Source organism: Sapajus apella, unplaced genomic scaffold (assembly GCF_009761245.1).
Source record: "Sapajus apella isolate SASKATOON/1434 unplaced genomic scaffold, GSC_monkey_1.0 scaffold32, whole genome shotgun sequence".
NCBI classification, from domain to species: domain Eukaryota; kingdom Metazoa; phylum Chordata; class Mammalia; order Primates; family Cebidae; genus Sapajus; species Sapajus apella.
The window spans coordinates 1,929,234-1,949,249 of NW_022436972.1; the positions used below are offsets into that span (position 1 = coordinate 1,929,234).

The following is a 20,016-nucleotide window of genomic DNA, read 5'->3' on the forward strand; positions in this document are numbered from 1 at the left end:
CACACACCCCCCCCCCCCCGAACCCAAACCCAGCCCTCCAGATGCTAGGTTACTACAGGATTTAGCAAAAGAATTGGAAATGCATGTGGTTTGCTAGTCTCCAAAATTCAGCATTAGTCTTCTGAGCTCATCCATGGGTTTGGATAATCTTAAACTAATACTTTATGTGACAGGTAAGCTGATTTTAGAAACAAAATTTTTCTCCGTTATGAAATTCCTAGCCACATTACTGAGAAAACAATAGTGGAAAACTTTTTAGGTCATTTATTACTTTATTGGCAGCTTTTGATTGTGTAGAAAATAGTAATTATGTTGGCATAAATCTCAAAACTGCTTTTTATTGGAGGATATTTTTCAGTGAGTATTCAATTTGATGATACTAAATAGCTTCACCCAAGAGCCCAATTTATTTAGTTGTGGATGTTCAGGTTTGTAGCAGATTCACTGTGGAAGGCCTATAGTATTGCAGTACTCCCCAGAATCCGCTGTTTTTTCTGGAGTCTTACTGCACTGCAGTTCTTTTCTGATTGAAGAGCCTAAGTAATAATGTATACTGTAAACATGTTCAGGTCAAAACAGTGTACTGTGTACACTCCAGTGAAACAGTGGGTTTTCACCTGGGTACTTGTCTTGAAGCCACTTGATTCATCTGAAATTTCTGTTTCGGGTTTTTTTTTTTCTTATTACTGTAGGCATTGCTGTGACTATCTTGGTGCATAAGTATAACGACTTCCTTCAGAGCCAATTTGAGACGGAGTTTTGTTCTTGTCATCCAGGCTGGAGTACAATAGTGTGACCTCAGTATACTGCAACCTCCGCCTCCCAGGTTCAAGCAAGTCTCCCACCTCAGCCTTCTGAAAAGCTGGGATTACAGGTGCGGGCCACTATGCCCACCTAATTTTTGTATTTTTAGTAGAGACAGGGTTTTGCTATGTTAGCCAGCCTGGTCTTGAACTCCTAACCTCAGGTGATCTACCCGCTTCAGCCTCCCAAAGTGCAAGGATTACAGGCGTGAATCATGACGCCCAGCCTGACTTTGCAGTTTTTAAAACAGTGCTAACTTTCCTTCCTGGAGGTCTGTTATTTTATGCAGACTACTCACTGTTTGCTAAATGACGTAGTATGTGTTCTCTGGACACTGACTAGAGAACGTAATTTAATTATTGGGCATATATTGAACATTTCTATGCCAGGTATCATAATAGATGTTGGGGAATACAGAGATGTATCAGGGTGGGCACGGTGGTTCATGCCTGTAATCCTAGCACTTTGGGAGGTCGAGGAGTGTGAATCACTTGAGGTCAGGAGTTCGAGACCAGCCTGGCCAACATGATGAAACTCTGTCTCTGCCAAAAATACAAAAAAATTAGCTGGGCATGGTGGCATGCACCTGTAGTCTCAGCTGCGCAGGAGGCTGAGGCAGGAGAATCGTGTGAACCCAGGAGGCAGAGGCTGCAGTGAGCCGAGATGGCACCATTGTACTCCAGCCTGGGCAACAGAGCAAGACTTCATCTCAAAAATAAAAAATAAATAAAAAAAACAAAGATGTATCAGACATGGCCCTGGTCATTTGTGATTGCATAGATTAATAAAGGAGTTTTACATTATAAAGTATTACATAGTATGATATTATATATATACATCTCATCTATGTACATAAAGTGTGTAACAAACTCTATTCAGGGATATTTTGAGAGGCAATATTTGAAATATTTTTTAAAAGATGTATGAGGCATACCTGGTAGAAAAGGGCATTCTAGGCGGATGAGAAAAGACACAGGTTTTGAGAGGAAGCACTATTCATAGTTTTGTAGTTATCTGATATGGTGAGTGAATAGGCTAATTATGGAGAGTGGTACTGGATAATAAGTTGTGGCCACGTTCTGAAAACCCTTCTAGGTTATGCTAGTAAGTGATATGATAAGATCTGTGTTTTACCACCCTCAAAGATGGAAGAAGGCAAGAAATAAAGTCAGAGATGAACTGAATAAAATTGAGATGCAAGAAACTATACAAAAGATTAATGAAAACAGAAGTTGGTTATTTAATAGAATAAATAAGATAAACTGCTAACTAGACTAATAAAAAAGATCCAAATAAACACAGTCAGAAATGACAAAGGGGACATTACCACCGACCCCACAGAAGTACAAAAAACCCTCAGAGACTTTATGAACACCTCTATGCATGTAAAGTAGAAAAACTACAAGAAATGGATACATTGCTGGAAACATACCTCCCAAGATTGAACCAGAAAGAAACTGAAACCCAGAACAGAGCAATAACGAATTCTGAAATTGTATCTGTAGTAAAAAACCTACCAACCAGAAAAAGCTTAGGACCAAATGGATTCAAAGCCAAATTCTACTAGACATATTAATATCAAGAGCCAGTACAATTCCTACTGAAACTGTTCCAAAAAATTGAAGGGGAGGGATCCCTCCCTATTTCGTTCAATGAGGCAGCATCACTCTGATACCAAAACCTGGCACAGATGCAACAATAAACAAAAACTTGAAGCCGATATTCTTGATGAACATAAATTCAAAAATCTTCAACAAAATACTAGCACGCTGAATCCAGCAACATATCAAAAAGCTAATCCACTAGGCCAGGAGCAGTAGCTTTTACCTGTAATCTCAGCACTTTGGGAGGCTAAGGCAGGCAGATTGAGGAAGGGAATTAAAGACCAGCCTGTGCAACATGTTGAGTCCCCATCTCTACCCAAAAAAATTACAAAAATGGGCCGGGCGTGGTGGCTCACGCCTGTAATCCAAGCACTTTGGAGGCCGAGGTGGGCGGATCACCTGAGGTCGGGAGTTCAAGACCAGCCTGACCAACATGGTGAAACCCTGTATTAAAAAAAAAGAAGAAAAAAATTACAAAAATTAGCTGGGTGTGGTGGCACACACCTGTAGTCTCAGCTACTTGAGAGGCTGAGGTGGAAGGATGGCTTGGGCCCAGGAGGCAGAGGTTGCAGTGAGCTGATATTGGGCCATGGTACTCCAACCTACGCAACAGAGCAAGACCCTGTCAAGAAAAAAAAAAAAAAAAAAAGAGCTGATTTACCATGATCAAGTAGGTTTTACCCGAGTTGCGAGACTGGTTGGGCATACACAAATCAATGACTGTTATCCGTCACATAAACAGAGCTAAAAACCACATGATCATTTTAATAGATGCAGAAAAAGTTTTCAATAAAATTCAACATCGCTTAATGTTAAAAACCCTCAACAAACTTGACATTGAAGGAACACACTTCAAAACAATGAGAGCCATGTATGACAAAGCCAACATCATACTGAATGGGCAGAAGCTTGAGAACTGGAAGAAGACAAGATTGCCTACTCTCAACACTCCTATTCAACATAGTACTAGAAGTCCTAGCCAGAGCAATCAGGCAAGAGAAGGAAATAAAAGGCATACAAATAGGAAGAGAGGAAGTCAAACTATCTCTGTAGATAATATGATTTTATACCTAGAAAACCCCACAGTCTCTGCCCAGAAATTTGTAAGTCTGACAAACAACTTCAGCAAGGTTTCAGGATACAAAATCGATATGTAAAAATCCATAGCATATCTATACACCAACAGCATCTAAGCTGAGTGCCAAATCAAGAATGCAATCCCTTTTATAATAGCTATGAAAAATAAAATACCTAGCATTACAGCTAATCAGGGAGGCGAAGGTGAAAGAGCTCTGTAATGAGAATTAGGAAACACTGCTAAAAGAAATCAGAGATGACACAAACAAATAGAAAAATATTCCATGCTCATGGGTAGGAAGAATCAATATTATTAAAATGGCCATACTGCCCAAAACAACGTACAGATTCAGTGCTATTCCTATCAAACTGCCAATGACATTCTTCACAGAATTAGAAAAGACGATTCTGAAATTCCTATGGAACCAAAAAACAGCCTGAATAGCCAAGGCAATCCTAAGCAAAAAGAGCAAAGCTTGGCGGTATCACATTACCTGATTTCAAACTATACTTCAAGGCTTTAGTAATCAAAACAGCATGGTACTGTTAAAAAAAACAGTGACATAGACCAATGGAACAGAATAGAGAGCCCAGATATAAAGCCTCACATCTACAACCATCGGATCTTCCCCAGAGTTGACAAAACAAGCAATGGGGAAAGGACTTCCTATTCAGGAAACGGTGCTGAGATAACTGGCTAGCCATATACAGAAGATTAAAACTGGGCACCTTTATTACACCATATGCAAAAAATTAACTCATGGTGGATTAAAGACTTAAATGTAAAACCTAAGACTATAAAAACCCTTGAAGAAAACCTAGAAAATAAAATTCTGAACATAGGCCCTGGCAAAGATTTCATGATGAAGATGCCAAAGCAATTGGAACAACAACAAAAAATTGACAGATGAGACCTAATTAAACTAAAGAGCATCTGCTCAGCAAAAGAAACTATCAATAAACAGACAACCACAGTATAGGAGATAATATTTGTAAACAGTGCATCTGACAAAGGTCTAATATCCAAAATCTATAAGGAACTTAAGCAAAAAACAACTCCACTAAAAACTGGGCAAAGAACATGAACAGACACTTTTCAGAAGAAGACATACATGCAGCCAGTGAGCATATGAAAAAATGCTCAATGTTGCTAATCATTAGATGCAAATTAAAACCACATTGAGATACCATCTCACACCAGTCAGAATGACTATTATTAAAAAGTAAAAAAATAACAGATGCTAGTGAGGTTGCAGGGAAAAGGGAACACTTAACACACTGCTGATGGGAATGTAAATGAGTTCAGCCACTGTGGAAAGCAGTTTCATGACTTCTCAAATGACTTAGAATTACCATTTGACCCAGCAATTTCAGTATTGGGTATATGCCCAAAGGAATATACATTGTTCTGTCATAAAGACACATGCACGAATATGTTAATTGCAGCACTATTCACAATAGCAAAGACATGGAAGTGGCCTAGATGCCCATCAGTGGTAGACTGGATAAAGGAAATTTGGTACACATGCACCAGGGGCTACTACACAGCCATAAAAAAAGAACAAGATAATGTTCTTTGCAGCAACATGGTTGGAGCTGGAGGCCATTATTCTAGATGAATTAATGCAGGAGTAGAAAACCAAATACCACATGTTCTCACTTATAAGTGGGAATTAAATATTGAGTATACATAGACACAAAGAAGGGAATAAGACACCAGAGCTGCCACCTTTTTTTTTTTTTTTTTTTTTTTGTGACATGGACTCTTGCTCTGTTGCCCAAGCTGGATGGAGTACAGTGGTGCCATCTCAGCTAACTGCAACCTCCGCCTCCTGGGCTCAAGCGATTCTTCTACCCCAGCCTCCTGAGTAGTTGGGATTACAGGCACGTACCACCACGCCTGGCTAATTTTTGTATTTTTAGTAGAGACAGGGTTTCACCATGCTGTCCAGGCTGGTCTCAAATGCCGGACCTCAAGTGGTCCTCCCACCTTGGCCTCCCAAAATGCTGGGATTACAGGTGTAAGCCCTGCGCCTGGCCAACACTGGAGACTTCTTGAGCAGGGAGAGTAGGTGGAGGGTGAGGAAGGGAAAAGTACCCATTGAGTCCTGTGCATATTAACTGGGTGACAAAATAGTCTATACACCAAATCCCTGCCATATGTAATTTACCCATGTAACAAACCTGCACAGAGATTTTTCTTAAAAAAAAAAAATATTTATTTATTTATTTATTTATTTTAGATAGAGTCTCACTCTGCCACCCAGGCTGGAGTGCAATGGTGTGATCTCAGCTCACTGCAACCTCCTCCTCTTGGGTTCACGTGATTCTCCGCCTCAGCCTCCTGAGTAACTAGGATTACAGGTGTGTGCCACTACACCTGGCTAATTTTTGTATTTTTGGTAGGGATGGGGTTTTACCTTGTTGGCCAGGCTGGTCTCGAGCTCCTGATATCAAGTGATCCACCCGCTTGAGCCTCCCAAAGTGCTGGGATTACAAGTGTGAGCCCCCGCGCCTGGCCTTACTCTTTATTTTAAAGCGATAACTATAGTAGGCTTTTTTGACTTCTAAGGATGGAAATGGGAAATCATTTGGAACAGTCTTTACGATAGTTAGAGAGAGAAATGCCAAGGACTTGGTTTAAGGCAGTGGAAATAGAGGGGCCACATTTTGGATTTGGTGAAGCAGCTATTACTTGGGATGCATAAGGGAGACAAGGGAGGCAAGGATAAGTTTTTGGTTTTAAAGTACTTGTCACACATTTTAGAGACTTTTAGTAATAGGCAATTGGAAATGTGAGTTAGGAGATTAGGATTGAGTGAGATGAATGTAGTCTAGTGATTTTTGAAATGTTTGAAATATGACTGTTAAGACTGTCAGGGCTTCAAATCTCTGGCACTGTCACTAAGATGGGAAGTAAGCATATGTATCTTAAAGAACTGTTGAGATTGTGCATGTAAACCTATCAATAAGTGATGCTTGGCATTATTCTGTCTGTATCAGAACTAGGAATGAATGTTTCATAGCAAAAGGATAAGAGTTTAAGAGGGAAAGACTGGTCTAGTTAGATTTCTGGAAAGTTAAGTATGTGAGCTATATCATTAGCTCCTTATGGAATTACCTCACTTGAGTTGTGCTTTAATATTCTCTTCTGTAATTCTATTGATAGTGAATATAAAAAGTGTTGCCAGAAATCTTCCTTTCACTTGTCTTGAAGATGTCATGGTGTTCAATGTTTTCTATGGAAAAATCCTTGTAATTATTTCTTCAAAGAGTTTAGTACTAGAAACAATGTTTTTTTGCCCAAGCAAATTGGTATTATTTTACTAAGCAAGCAATTTTTAAACTTCTGTTTTCTGCTTTTTATCTTGGCCGTTTCAAAATGTCTAAGCTTAATGCTTGATTGAAATATTCTCCTTAAACTGTATTTTTGGTTTAATAATCTCCATTTAATCTTTTATTATGTGGTTCTATTGTATCTTTTCAGGTGCTTACACAACAGAAATTTATTGTCTCAGGATTGGAGGCTGAAAGTCTAAGATCAAAGTGTTGGCTGGATTGCCGCCTTCTGAGGGCTGTGGAGGATAATCTACTCCATGTCTCTCCCCTTAGCTTTTGGTTTGCTGACAGTCTTGGATATTTCTTGGCCTGTAGAAACATCTTCCATGTAAAAACATGAAACAATCACTCGTTTCATCTTTACATGATGTTTTCCCTTTGTGTGCATCTGTGTCCAGAGTTCCCTTTTTTTAATAATTGGATTAGGGCTACCCTAATGGCCACATCTTAATTAATTATATCTGAAGTGACCCTATATTCAAATGAGGTCACATTGCAAGGTACAGGGCATTAGGACTTCAACATAGGAATGTGGTGGGGGTAGGGGGAACACTTGAACTTCTAACAGTTGTGTGGCTAAACAAATGAGATAATAACCTAAAATGCCTTATGGAGCCTCGGAGTTAGGTACGGAATTGAGAATTTGAACTTGATCTCTTTATGACTCTCCACAGAAGCTTTGTCATAAGCACAGTGTTTATAGTCACTAATTGTTGTTTTCTTACAGTTCTCTGACTTTTTCCTTAGTTTGTGAACTTTTGAGGGAATTCCAACTTTTCAAACCATATGTCTTGTCCACCTGCTTTGGATTTCAGTCTTTTCTTCCAGACAGCTTCTGTGGGTTTTAAAACAGATGTGTAAATATTCCAGCCTACCTTTTTGTCATTTATTTTAAAAAGAGAAAAACCTACATGGAAAGTTTTCCCTTTGTAACATTCTGTTACAAAGAGCATATTAGTGTTTCATCAGAAAAAGCAGGCTACTTTTTGCAAATAAATTAAAAAGTGGATTTGGCACTTAATATCAACTGGGCATGCCAATATACTGAATTACTATCACAGCAACCTTGGAAAGTAGTTGCTACCATTTTAGTGTTACAGAGGAAGAAACTGAGACTTAAATTAAATTTACTGTTGAAGGTCAGTAGTTGGCAACTGACCGAAACAGACCTCATGGTCAGTATTTGTTATTTTTCTTTTTTAACGTTTATTTTATTTTCTTTTTTTCTTTTTTTTTTTTTTTTTGGTCAGTATTTGTTAAAAGCTTATGCTCATTCCACAATCTAATAAAGAAAAGGATGGTGTGACTATCTGCTGAGGGCGTGTTTCTTGGGCCTCCACCCACTGTACTGTCATCTGGCATCTCTGAGGTCTCAGTTTCCTCATGGAAAAGTGCAGGCAATTGGCCAGGTACTGTGGCTCACACCTGTAATCCCAGCACTTTGGGAGGCTGAGGCAGGTGGATCACTTGAGCTCACAAGTTTGAGGCCAGCCGGCAAAACCCCACCTCTACTAAAAATACAAAAAACGAGCTGGGTGTGGTGGCACATGCCTGTAGTCCCAGCTACTTGGGAGGCTGAGGCACAAGAATCTGCTTGAACCCGGGAGGTGGAGGTTGCAGTGAGCTGAAATCATGCCACTGCACTCCAGCCCAGGCAACAGAATGAGACTCCATCTCAAAAAAAAAAAAAAAAAAAAAAAGGCATTTAATTGAAAATAAATGTTTATACAAGTGTGCTAGGCTGGGCTTGGTGACTCATGCCTGTAGTCTCAGGACTTTGGGGGGCTGAGGAGGGAGGATTGCTTGAGTTCAGGAGTTTGAGGCTGCAGTGAGCTGATTATGCCACTGCATTCCAGCCTGGGTGGCAGAGGGAAACTTTGTCTAAAAAAACGACAACTTCTTGCCACCAAGCTTAAAAAAAAAACAAAAATGTGCTATTAGATTAAGGAATACCAAGAAGTGAAAGGTGTGTATAATTACAGATATATCCAATGTAGTTGCAGATAATTTAAGGCTGAATACAGTGGCTTACACCTGTAATCCCAGCATTGTGGGAGGCCAAGGCAGGAGGATCGCTTGAACCCAGGAAGTTTTTTTTGAGACAGTGTCTCGTACTGTCACCCAGTCTGGAATGCAATGGCATGATGACAACTCAGTGCAGTCTCAACTTCCCAAGCTCAGGAGTTTGAGACCAGCCTGGGCAACATGAGACCTTGACTCTACAAAAAAAATAAAATAAATTCAAAACAAAACAAAGCTCAGATAATTTAGATTAGTAGATAGTACAGAAATATGTGAAAATTTAAATACTGTGGTTGAAGACAGCAATAAAAAAAATTTTTTTTTGTCAAATGAACGATATAAATAGTATCTTAAGAGGTAAAGGTTTTAACAGCTTGGAATAATTGGTGAATACTTCCTAAGAAGGGGGAATAAAAAACATTAACGTTTATGATGACCTAGGAGAAATGATGTTAGCCACTTTACTTTAGATTATTTCACTTGATTCCATACCACAACCCTATGAGTGAGATGGCATTTAAACTTTTTTTTCAGATGAAGAAATGAAATTTACAGTTATTTGCTCATGCTCATATCGTTAGTAAATGGCACAAGTAGGATTCAAACTCAGTGTGTAACTCCAAGTATTTTTTCTTTCTCATCATACCTGAGTCTTGAAGAACATGGAGCCAAGTATGTGCATTAGAAATTGATTGTATTCCAGATGGTAAAGTGTGGGAGATTTTAAGCATATAGTGAATATATCATTGTGATTGGAGAATATATCATTGTGATTGAGAAAGTTCAGTCATGTTATGATTCTTGTAAAGATCTTACAGTAGATGTATACTTTTATTATTTTATGCCATGACTTTAATCTTTCTGAAATATTGGTGTAACGTATTCAGTTTGTTCCCTAGGTGGATACTCAGTTGTCTTAAGTCCATTTATTGAATCCCTTTTTCCTCTACTAATTAAAAAAAAAAACCTTTATTGGCCAGGCATAGTGGTGTGCGCCTGTAGTCCCAGCTACTTAGGAGGCTGAGGTGGGAGGATTGCTTCAGCCCCAAAGGCAGAGATTACAGTGAGCTGAGATTGTGCCACTGCACTCCAGCCTGGGCAACAAAGCTGTCTCAAAAAAAAATAGAAAAGCTTTATTGAAATATAATTTACATGCTATTAAATTCACCTATTATAGGTACAATTCAGTTATTTTTTAGTAAATGCATAGAGTTGTACAGTTTTTTAAAAGAACTTTAAGATGTTTATTGTTTTTCATAACTCTTAATTGAAGTTTGATGGGTAGATGATATGATTTTCATTTTATAATTGATGGTAATCTGCATTTTATAAGCATTTTGCCCAAAACTTTGTGGCTAGTAAATGGCAGAACCGAGACTCCAACCCAGCACCTTTTAGGAATATGAGCATGATTTTTGAGAACAAATTGTTGAGGGTATGCTAATGTCAGCCTAAGAAGTTTGGATTTCATCCTTTAGCGTGAGCATCACAAGCATCTTTGTAATGCCCTACTCAGCACTTGTAGTGGGGTACTTTTTGGAAAATGTCTTCTATGATGGAACTCTAGTCTCTGAAAATGCTCTATGTAGGAAGGGTTCCCTCGTCAAGTAAATTTGTGAAGTACTCTGGCTTTTTGGATTATCACAGTTCACATTGTATACACATACCCTGGGAAGTTGTACAGTAAAGAAATGGGTTTACTTCTTTTTTTTAACTCATATCCCCCCCCAGAGTTTTCCAAGTTTCTTGACCATAGAAGACCTTTCAAGTAACACTGCTGTAGTAGGATATTTTTGGAGATTTAGACTCAATTCATTAAGACGAGATAAGTCTGAAGAAGAAAATTAAGCTGCAAAATTGGATTTTTTAAAAAGTAGGTTATTATTAGGCTGGGCGCGGTGGCTCAAGCCTGTAATCCCAGCACTTTGGGAGGCCGAGGCGGGTGGATCACGAGGTCAAGAGATCGAGACCATCCTGGTCAACACGGTGAAACCCCGTCTCTACTAAAAATACAAAAAATTAGCTGGGCGTGGTGGCGCGTGTCTGTAGTCCCAGCTACTCAGGAGGCTGAGGCAGGAGAATTGCCTGAACCCAGGAGGCGGAGGTTGCGGTGAGCCGAGATCGTGCCATTGCACTCCAGCCTGGGTAACGAGCAAAAAAACTCCGTCTCCAAAAAAAAAAAAAAAAGTAGGTTATTAATAATTATGTACATTTATCTGTTAATAGTTGTGGGGTAACTGCTGACAGATGCAGAAGTTCTGATTCTTTAGGTATAAGATCCTTTGGTCCAAAGTTTGAAATTTCATCTCTCTACCTGGTTGATCCTGCCAGAAGAAAAGAAAAAAAAATTTTTTTGTCTCTTGATTTATACTTGTATTTCCTTTTTTTGGTAGAGATGAAGTCTTGCCCTGTTGCCCAGGTTGGTCCTGAATTCCTGGGCTCAAGTGATAATCCCACCTTAGCCTCCCCCAGAGTGCTGGGATTAGACATGAGCCACCATGCCTGGCCCCATTTCTTTTAAAAATTTGAAAGACTATTTAGTATAGTAGCAAGATTTTTGTTGGTTTGTTTTTTTTTTTGTGTGTGTTTTTTTTTTTTTTTTTTTTTTTTTTTTTAAAAAATCTCTCTCCGTTTTTTAGGGTGGGGTGCAGTGGTACGATCTCGGCTCACTGCAACCTCTGCCTCCCTGGTTCACACAGTTCTCTGTCTCAGCCTCCCACGTAGCTGGGATTACAGGTGTCTGCCACCATGCCCAGCTAATTTTTGTATTAGTAGAGATGGGGTTTCACCATCTTGGTCAGGCTGATCTTGAACTCCTGACCTTGTGATCCACCTGCCTCAGCCTCCCAAAGTGTTGGGCTTACAGGCGTCAGCCACCACGCCCAGCCTGCAGAATTATTTTATGTCCCAGTTGTACCCGTTACTAGTATTGTGGCTTTGGGCAAGCTGTCTAATCTCTGAATCACAGTTTGCTTGATAAAATAAAAAGAATATCAACTTTGCCACAGTTGCTATTCAGATGGAGATTCATATCTACAATAATGATTGTTCAATTTGTTAGTATTCTGTGATGTCTCAGTTCATTTCTGCAGCTATAACAAAATATTGGAGACTGGGTAATTTTTATAGAACAGAAATTTGTTTCTCAGAGTTCTCGAGGCTGAGAAGTCCAAGATCAAGGTGTGGGTTGGTTTGGTGTCTGATGAAGTCTGCTGTCTGTGCTTCACGATGGTGCCTTGTTGCCAGGTGCTCACAAGGTAGAAGGGTCTAACAGTTTCCTTGTGTTTCATAAGGGTACTGATGCCATTAACATCATGACATGCTCCGCCCTTATGACTTAATCACCTTCTAAAGGCCTCAACTCTTAATACCATCAGATTGTCAAGTTTCAACACATGAATTTTGCAGGGGGTGGAAGGTAGATTCAGACCATAGGATTCTGCCCCCGACCCCTTAAATCCATGTCTTTGTCCCATGCAAAAAACATTAATTCTATCCTAATTGTCTCAAAAGTCTTCTAGCACCAATTCAAAAGTCCAGAGTGTCATCTAAATTAGGTATGGGTGAGACTCAAATTACTCATCCTAAGGCGAAGTGCTTTCCAGCTATAAGCCTGTGAAATCAGACAAGTTACGGTTTTGGGGAAATACAGTGGTAGGACAGACAGGATAGATACTTCCATTCAGAAACGGAGAAATTGGAAAGAAGAAAAGGATAACAGTTCCTAAGAAAGCCCAAAACCCAGCAAAGCAAAGAACATTGAATCTGATGCCTGAAAATAAGTTTAACTTCTTTTCTTGCCTTCTGGACACACTGGGACTCCGGGTGGGTCCTGAAGGCTCTAGGGAACCCCGCCCCTGTGGCTTTATCTGGGGCAACCCCTAATGCAGCTCTCACATGTTGGAGTCTGGTGCCTCTGGCTCTCCTAGGCTGTTGTTACATGTTGGTGGCTGCACAGTTCTGGGGTCTCTGGAGCACAACTTCACCAGACATTACCCTGGTAAGAGCTCTCTGCTGCAGCCTGCCCCCATGGCATTTCTCCATCTAGCCCCTGAGGCTTTCTGAGAAATCCTTTGAAATCTAGGTGGGCATAGCCATGCCTCTGAGTGTACTGCACTCCTGAAGAGTTAACGCCATGTGGGCATCGCCAAGGTTTGCCACTTGGGCCTACTTTTGCCTTCCAGAGTGGTGGCCTGAGCTGCACCTGGCCTCACTTGAGCCACAGTGGGGCAGTCAGGGAGCCTTATTTGGAAATAAGGGGAGCAGAGATGTGAGGCAACCCTGGGCAGTTGGGCCTCTCTCTAGAAAATAGTTCTGTACGCAAGGCTCTGCCATTGTGGGCCTGTGGTGGGGTGTGGCAGCCTTGAAGCAATCTAAAATGTGTTTGGGTTCATTCTGCCATTGTCTTGATGAATATCACCTGCTTCCTTGTGTCTATACAAATCTCCTAATTTTTAAATTTTATTTAACTTTTTTGATTTTTTTTTTTTTTTTTTTTTTTTATAGTTGGGGGTCTCACTATGTTGCCCAGGCTGGTTAATCACCTTATCAAAAGGTCGCTTGACCATGCTTGTGATACTCTTTTCCAATACCACTGACCCCACCCCCTGTTTATTTTATTTTGAGACAGTGTCTCGCTCTGTTTGCCAGGCTGGAGTACAGTGGTGCCATCTTGGCCCACTGCAACCTCCACCTCAAGGGTTCAAGTGATTCTCCTGCCTCAACCTTTAGAATAGCTGGGAATACAGGCACATGCCACTATGCCTGGCTAATTTTTGTATTTTTAGTAAAGACAGGGTTTTGCCATTTTGGGCAGGCTGGTCTCGAACTCCTGACCTTAGGTTATCTGCCCACCTTGGCCTCCCAGAGTGTTGGGATTACAGGCGTGAGCCACCATAGCTGGCCCAATACCCATTTTTAACCTTTACAACCTAGCCAGGCTGATAATTTTCCAAATTTTTAAGTCCTGCTTCCCTTTTGATTGTAAATTTCATCTTTAGGCCAGGTGAGGTGGCTCATGCCTGTAATCCTAGCACTTTGGGAGGCTGAGGTGGGTGGATCTCTCGGGCTCAGGAATTCAAGACTCGGCTGGGCAACATGGTGAAACCCTGTCTCTACAAAAAAAAAATACAAACAAAAAAAATTAGCCAGGTGTGGTGGCTTGTGCCTGTAGTCTCACCTATTTGGGGGCCTGAGGCAAGAGGATTCCTTGAACCAGGAGGTGGAGGTTGCAGTAAGCCTAGATTGTGCTACTACACTCAAGCCTGCGTGAACGAGTGAGACCCTGCCTCAAAAAAGAAAAGTCTTTAATTCATTTCTCCCATTTTCTGCCTTCCAAAACAAGAAAAGTCAAATGTATGTATATCTGTGTGTAGGATGTTTACTTTAAAAAATAATAATTTAAACCATTGATTTCTGGTCATATCAGCACTCCCTTGCCACCTACTCCTGTTTTGGTAAAGTCCAGTCAGGTGATCTTTGTTAGGGAGCATAAGGCTTCCTTCCATCAAAGGTGTGTGTATCTGAAACCAGTGTTAATGCAGTGAAAATGACTACCTGAAATTTGGTTATTTTTGGGGACAAATTCTATTTCTTAATGATAAGGTGTTATTAAAAGGTGGGAAATTTATAAGATGGTTTTGTTGTCCTCTGACAACAGTTAAATATTCATCAATTTTTACCTGTATTTCATTATGCTTATGTGCAGTGGAACCTTGCTTTCAAGGAATGTAAAAATCTGTTAAGATAAGACAAGACGTTGACCATAGACACTTGAATTCTTGGCATGTTCAATAATTGTTCTGTTGGCTTATATGAAAGGCAAAAAGAGAGAAAATTAGATTTGAAATTTATAAAAAATAAATAAATGCTTTTGAAGTGAAAAGCATTTGAAATAAAAATGCTATATTAGAAAACAATTTGACTCTAGAATTGTATACTCTATTTTGGTGTAACCATTCTATTTTATTAGGAAATTGTGAAGAATAGATGCCTTAAGGGTTTTGAGTGGAATGGAGGAACCTCTCCCCTTATGGATTTCTCTATCATCATCATCATCATCATGAAAATAACTACATTGTAAAAAAGTCATAAGATAAATGCCGAACATCTTTTTTTTTTTTTTTTTTTTTTTTTTTTAAGAGGAGTTTCACTCTTGCTGCCCAGGCTGGAGTGCAATGGTGCGATCTTGGCTTACTGCAACCTCCGCCTCCCGGGTTCAAGCAATTCTCCTGCCTCAGCCTTCCAAGTAGCTGGGACTACAGGCGTGCACCACCATGCCCAGCTAATTTTGTATTCTTAATAGAGATGGGGTTTCTCCATGTTGGTCAGACTGGTCTGAAACTCCTGACCTAGTGATCTGCCTGCCCTGGCCTCTCAGAGTGCTGGGACTACAGGCGTGAGCCACCGCCTGGCCTTCTCTCTATTACACTCTCACACAACCAGATGTGTTGACAATCTTGTGTGGAGTTTTTTCCCTACACCGACAAATTCACCAATTATCTAGTTACCTCCTGGGTATCCTGCAATTCAGTTATGACACTACCTGGAATTAGCATAGGCCCCAGAGGTTAAGGGCTCAATCACACAAGAATGCTCCACACTTCAGATACCAGTCACAATTAATGGGTCCCCAGATTATCCATACTTCTATCCAACTTGCCTACAAATTAGGAATTCCCATGACCCTTCCTCAGGTTTGATAATTTGCCAGGATGGCTCATAGAACTCAGGGAGGAAACACTTGCTTACCTGACTGTTTTATTACAAAGGATACAGATGAACAGTCAGATGAAAAGGTAGATAGAACAAGGATTTTTTTTCTCTGTGGAGTTGGGGTGTGCCACCCTCTTGGCTTATAAATGCGTTCACTGATCCATAAACTCCTTGAACCCCACTGTTCAGAGAATTTTATGGACACTATTTCGCAGGCAAGGGAAATTGTTAACTCAGTCTGTAGCCCCTCTCTCCTCACTGGAAGATGGGTGGGTAGGGGTGAAACTTCCAAACTTGTAATCAGGGCTTGGTCTTTCTAGTGAACAGCTCCCATCTAGGCATCTCATCAGAACAAAAGAGTCACCTCTTTAGAACAAAAGATGCTCTTATCACCCTGGAAATCCCAAGGGATTTAAGAGGTCTGTGTTAGGAACTGAGGTCAAAGACCAAATATTTGAACAAAAGATGCCCCCAGCACCTATTGCTTAGGTAACAAGTTTTTTTAGGAGCTCTGTGCTAGGCACTATAGATGAACACAAAAGAAATACATATTTATTTCACAATATCACAGACACATAAAATTATTTAGTCTTTATTATCATTTTCTATAATAGTTTATTATGGAAAATTTAAAACTTTGATAAAAGTAGAGAGGTTAGTGTCATCCCTGTCACCAAGCATCAACAGTGATTGATATTTTCCCAGTCTTATTTTGTCCTTCTATTTTAGTTTTATTTTGCTGAATTATATAAAATATATCCTGGGCATTAATTACCATGAGTTTGAATTATTTCATAGTAGTTTTTCAGTGGATTTACTTAATCATTCTGTTACACATTGTCAACCTACAAGGAAGCAACTGAGGTAAAATTAATATAAATAGAGAGTCAGCTGGGCACAGTGGCCCTGTAATCCCAACACTTTGAGAGGCCAAGATGAGAGGATCATTTGAGGACAGGAGTTAGAGACCAGCCTGAGGAACATAACAAAATCTCGTCTTTACAAAACAAAAGAAAAGTAGAGAATTTATTTGGGCCAAACTTGAGAATTGCAACCCTTAAAGAGCATAGATTCAATTTGCCCTGAACATATCCTCTGATTAGCAGTAGTGGATTTTAAAATAGGGGGACAGGGAGTGAAAGTGTGTCAGGAATTCTCATTGGCTTACAGAAATAACATTAATTCGGCTATGCCTTGGTAAGCTGTAGGGTGTGGGTTACAGTTTCCAATGTGGCATTATTAGGTTAATTTATAGCTACTTGTGGCAGTAGCAGGCAGTTTCAAGAGATGAGTACATAGCTCAAAGTGGGGAGTAGGCCATGACTACTGTCTCATTTTAATTCCTCTCTGGGCCTGATACTAAAAGGGTTTGCATTCCTCAGATAATAAAAAGTTCTTTTTTTCCCCAGACATTTCACATTATTTCTAATTTTTCATTAAAATAATACCTTTAATATTTGTATATAAATCAGCTTGATGAACTTTTTCTATATAAATATTTAGGTGCTTCTCATGATATTCTTCAGCCATATCCTGAAGTTATAGTCACTAAAAGATATGAACCATTAAAATAAACTTTGTAATTATAAAAGCAGTATCTTTTCATTATGGATATTTTGGGAAATAAATTTAAAAGACAACAAAATAAAAATTACCTCAGATTATTTTCCAAAGAGACCCACATTTTTGTAGGTTGCTTCTTATTGGGGCTGAAGGGGGTTTCTCGTTAACTCTACTCTGCCTGGAGAAGAGCAAGCCCACTTGCAACCCAGTTTACCATTAAACTAGCAGATTAGAAAATAGCCGAATGCTAAGTACTTATCAGGAAGTAACGTCTAAGACACAGTGTTGGGTTGATTGCTCTAATAGTTCTACAGTCCTTCAATATCATCCTACCTTAAACTCAACTGTGAGTATTCCTGAATTCTATCCACTGGCTACTTCTGCAGAATTTCTTCCCCCTGAATTTTGAGTAAGTGTACGTCTGTCTGCTGATTTGTTTCAAAAGATGTGTTGTGAGAAACAGTCTTGAGAAAATTGTTTCTGTTTACCATCTGATGATTCACAGGAGAAATTGTTGTCCTTTTAGTAAGTTGAAGAAAGAAAACTTGATGAGGAAACTGGAAATGCAAGTGTTAGAAACTTAATCATATTGTGCTTGGGGGCTATTTGGTGATTCACATGAAATAAATTACTTAGGTGGGAAATATTTAGTCAGCTTGAGCACTGTTAACAGATTTCTAGATTCAAGCCAATTTTATTTGATCCTGCCTGTTATGAACTGTTAAATAAAAATAAGTGTCACAGAGATTTGAGACTTTACAACTTATTTAGGAACACAGAAGTGAAATCAATGTTTCATCCTCTGAAATAATTTTAAATACGTGAATTTTCCTTCTCTTTCAGTTCCAGGAATGGATGGAGGTGCTTTAACTGATACGAGTCTCACAGATTCCTATTTTAGCACAAGCTTTATTGGAGTCAATGGATTTGGAAGCCCTGTAGAAACGAAGTATCCCCTGATGCAGGTATCCTTAGTTTAAATTCATATATTGCACTAAACTATGAAGTTTATTCTAGCACCAGGGGACATATAGAGTCTTCATTTATTCCTATATTTGTTGGGTGGGAGGTGAAATTTTAGGAGGCAGTGAGATGGGTGAGATATAGGTAAACCGTCTCCCATAGGGCTGGAGTTAATGAGAACTTTTGTAAATGGGGGTTTGGTAGGGTTAGGGGCAAGAGTGATGGGAGTATGTAGAGGGTAGATAGAGACTAATTTCACTTGTACGTTTTGTATGTATGTTAGTTAAACTTACGTTTTGAGCAGTTTATACATGTATTATAAAAGTTAAGTTACAAAAGGATCTCCCTCCTGTTACTACTCATCACCTTTCCAGTTAATCTTCCTAGAGATAGCTGCCATTACTGGTTACACATTTCCTATGTATCCTCTCAGGAATATTCTTTGCATATAGAAGCATATTGCTAGCTTTATTTTGTTTAATGCTTAAAATGTTGAATTTAAAGTCATAGTACTTGGAGCATTTTACATTAAAAATGTCTTTGAATTTTTTTTAACCCCACTTTGTTCTTTTTGTTTATCATATGACTGCATGTAATACTCAGGACATTGGTGTATAGATTAGTTTTTGTTGATGAGTATTGAACAATTTTGTAGAATTGGAATAAAGTTGTAAGGCATTCTAGTGTTCTTAATTGGAAAACTGCCATAATAGTAAAGGCAATGTATTGGCCTTTCTAGTTTCTGTGATGTACTACTGGATGTTTTTTTCCGTTATTACAATAAGATATTTAAACACAAGACAAATTCGTCTTTACATTTCTCTGTCCCTCCTCTCTCTCTGTCTCTCTCTCTCTCTCTCTCTCTCTCTCTCTCTCTCTCTCTCTCGGTTTGTCTCTGTCTCTTTCTCTCTCTCTGTCTCTCTGTCTCTGTCTCTCTCTCTCTCCCCGTTTGTCTCTGTCTCTTTCTCTCTCTCTCTCTGTCTGTCTGTCTCTCTCTCTCTCTCTGGAGACAGGGTCTTGCTGTGTCACTCAGGCTGTAGTGCAGTGGTGCGATCACGGCCCACTGCAGCTTCAACCTTCTAGGCATAAGCGATCCTCCTCTTGCCTTAGCCTCCTGAGTAGCTAGGACTGCAGGTGTGTGCCACTAAGCCTGGCTAATAAAAATAATTTTAGCAGAGATAAGGTCTCTCTGAGTTGCCCAGGTCAGTCTTGAACTCCTCGTCTCAAGTGATCCTCCTGCCTGGCTTCCCAAAAGACTCATTTCAGGCTGGGATTACAGGCATGAGCCATCACTCCTGGCCTATTGTTTATATTTCTAGTTGGACTGATTTTAAGGTCTGTATGAAACCAATGCTTTTTTGAATTATTTTAACTTTTTTTTATGTAAAAGCTGAGGTTTCATGTAGATATGCATGCTAAGAGTTGTTTACAAACAAACGTACAGCCATATACAGAAATGGTTATGTTTTATGAATAATTTAACTAGTTTAATGTATAGTTATAACTTCTTTTGACTGCCTGTGAGCTAAAGTTTCAGATACTTCTTAATATATATTTTTGTATTAAAGTTACCTTTGAAACGTAGCCCTTTTCTCCTCTTTTAAAATTATGCAGACATTAAATAAGAAGTTGAGTGTACAGATTCAGGATTCTAGAATTAAAACCAGAGCTAGAAATTCCTAACTTACATTTTTTAAGCCATTGAGTTAGCTGTTATATATGAGACAAGGATTTGTAGGCATGGGATGAAGGGCCTTACGGGATGGAGAGACCATAGAGGCAATGGAGTGAGTCAATAAAGCATGGAACGCGTTTAGAGAACAGAAAATACCCTAATTTTATAAGCTTTATGAGGTGTATGAACAATAGTACAAATTGAGAAAGGATATTAGAGCATTTATTGGTTTTATTCATAGTCACCGTATACCCT

At 39.4% G+C, this 20,016-nt stretch overlaps 1 protein-coding gene across 3 annotated transcripts in view; it reads left to right on the plus strand.

Annotated features, from left to right (window-relative positions):
• PAN3 (poly(A) specific ribonuclease subunit PAN3) overlaps positions 1–20,016 on the plus strand; it is a 160,478-nt gene that overhangs the window by 15,922 nt on the left and 124,540 nt on the right. For all 3 annotated transcript variants that reach the window (XM_032294390.1, XM_032294391.1, XM_032294392.1), the window contains exon 2: positions 17,967–18,088. In XM_032294390.1, coding sequence (XP_032150281.1) covers positions 17,967–18,088 — 122 coding nt within the window. The remainder of the gene's footprint in view (positions 1–17,966; positions 18,089–20,016) is intronic.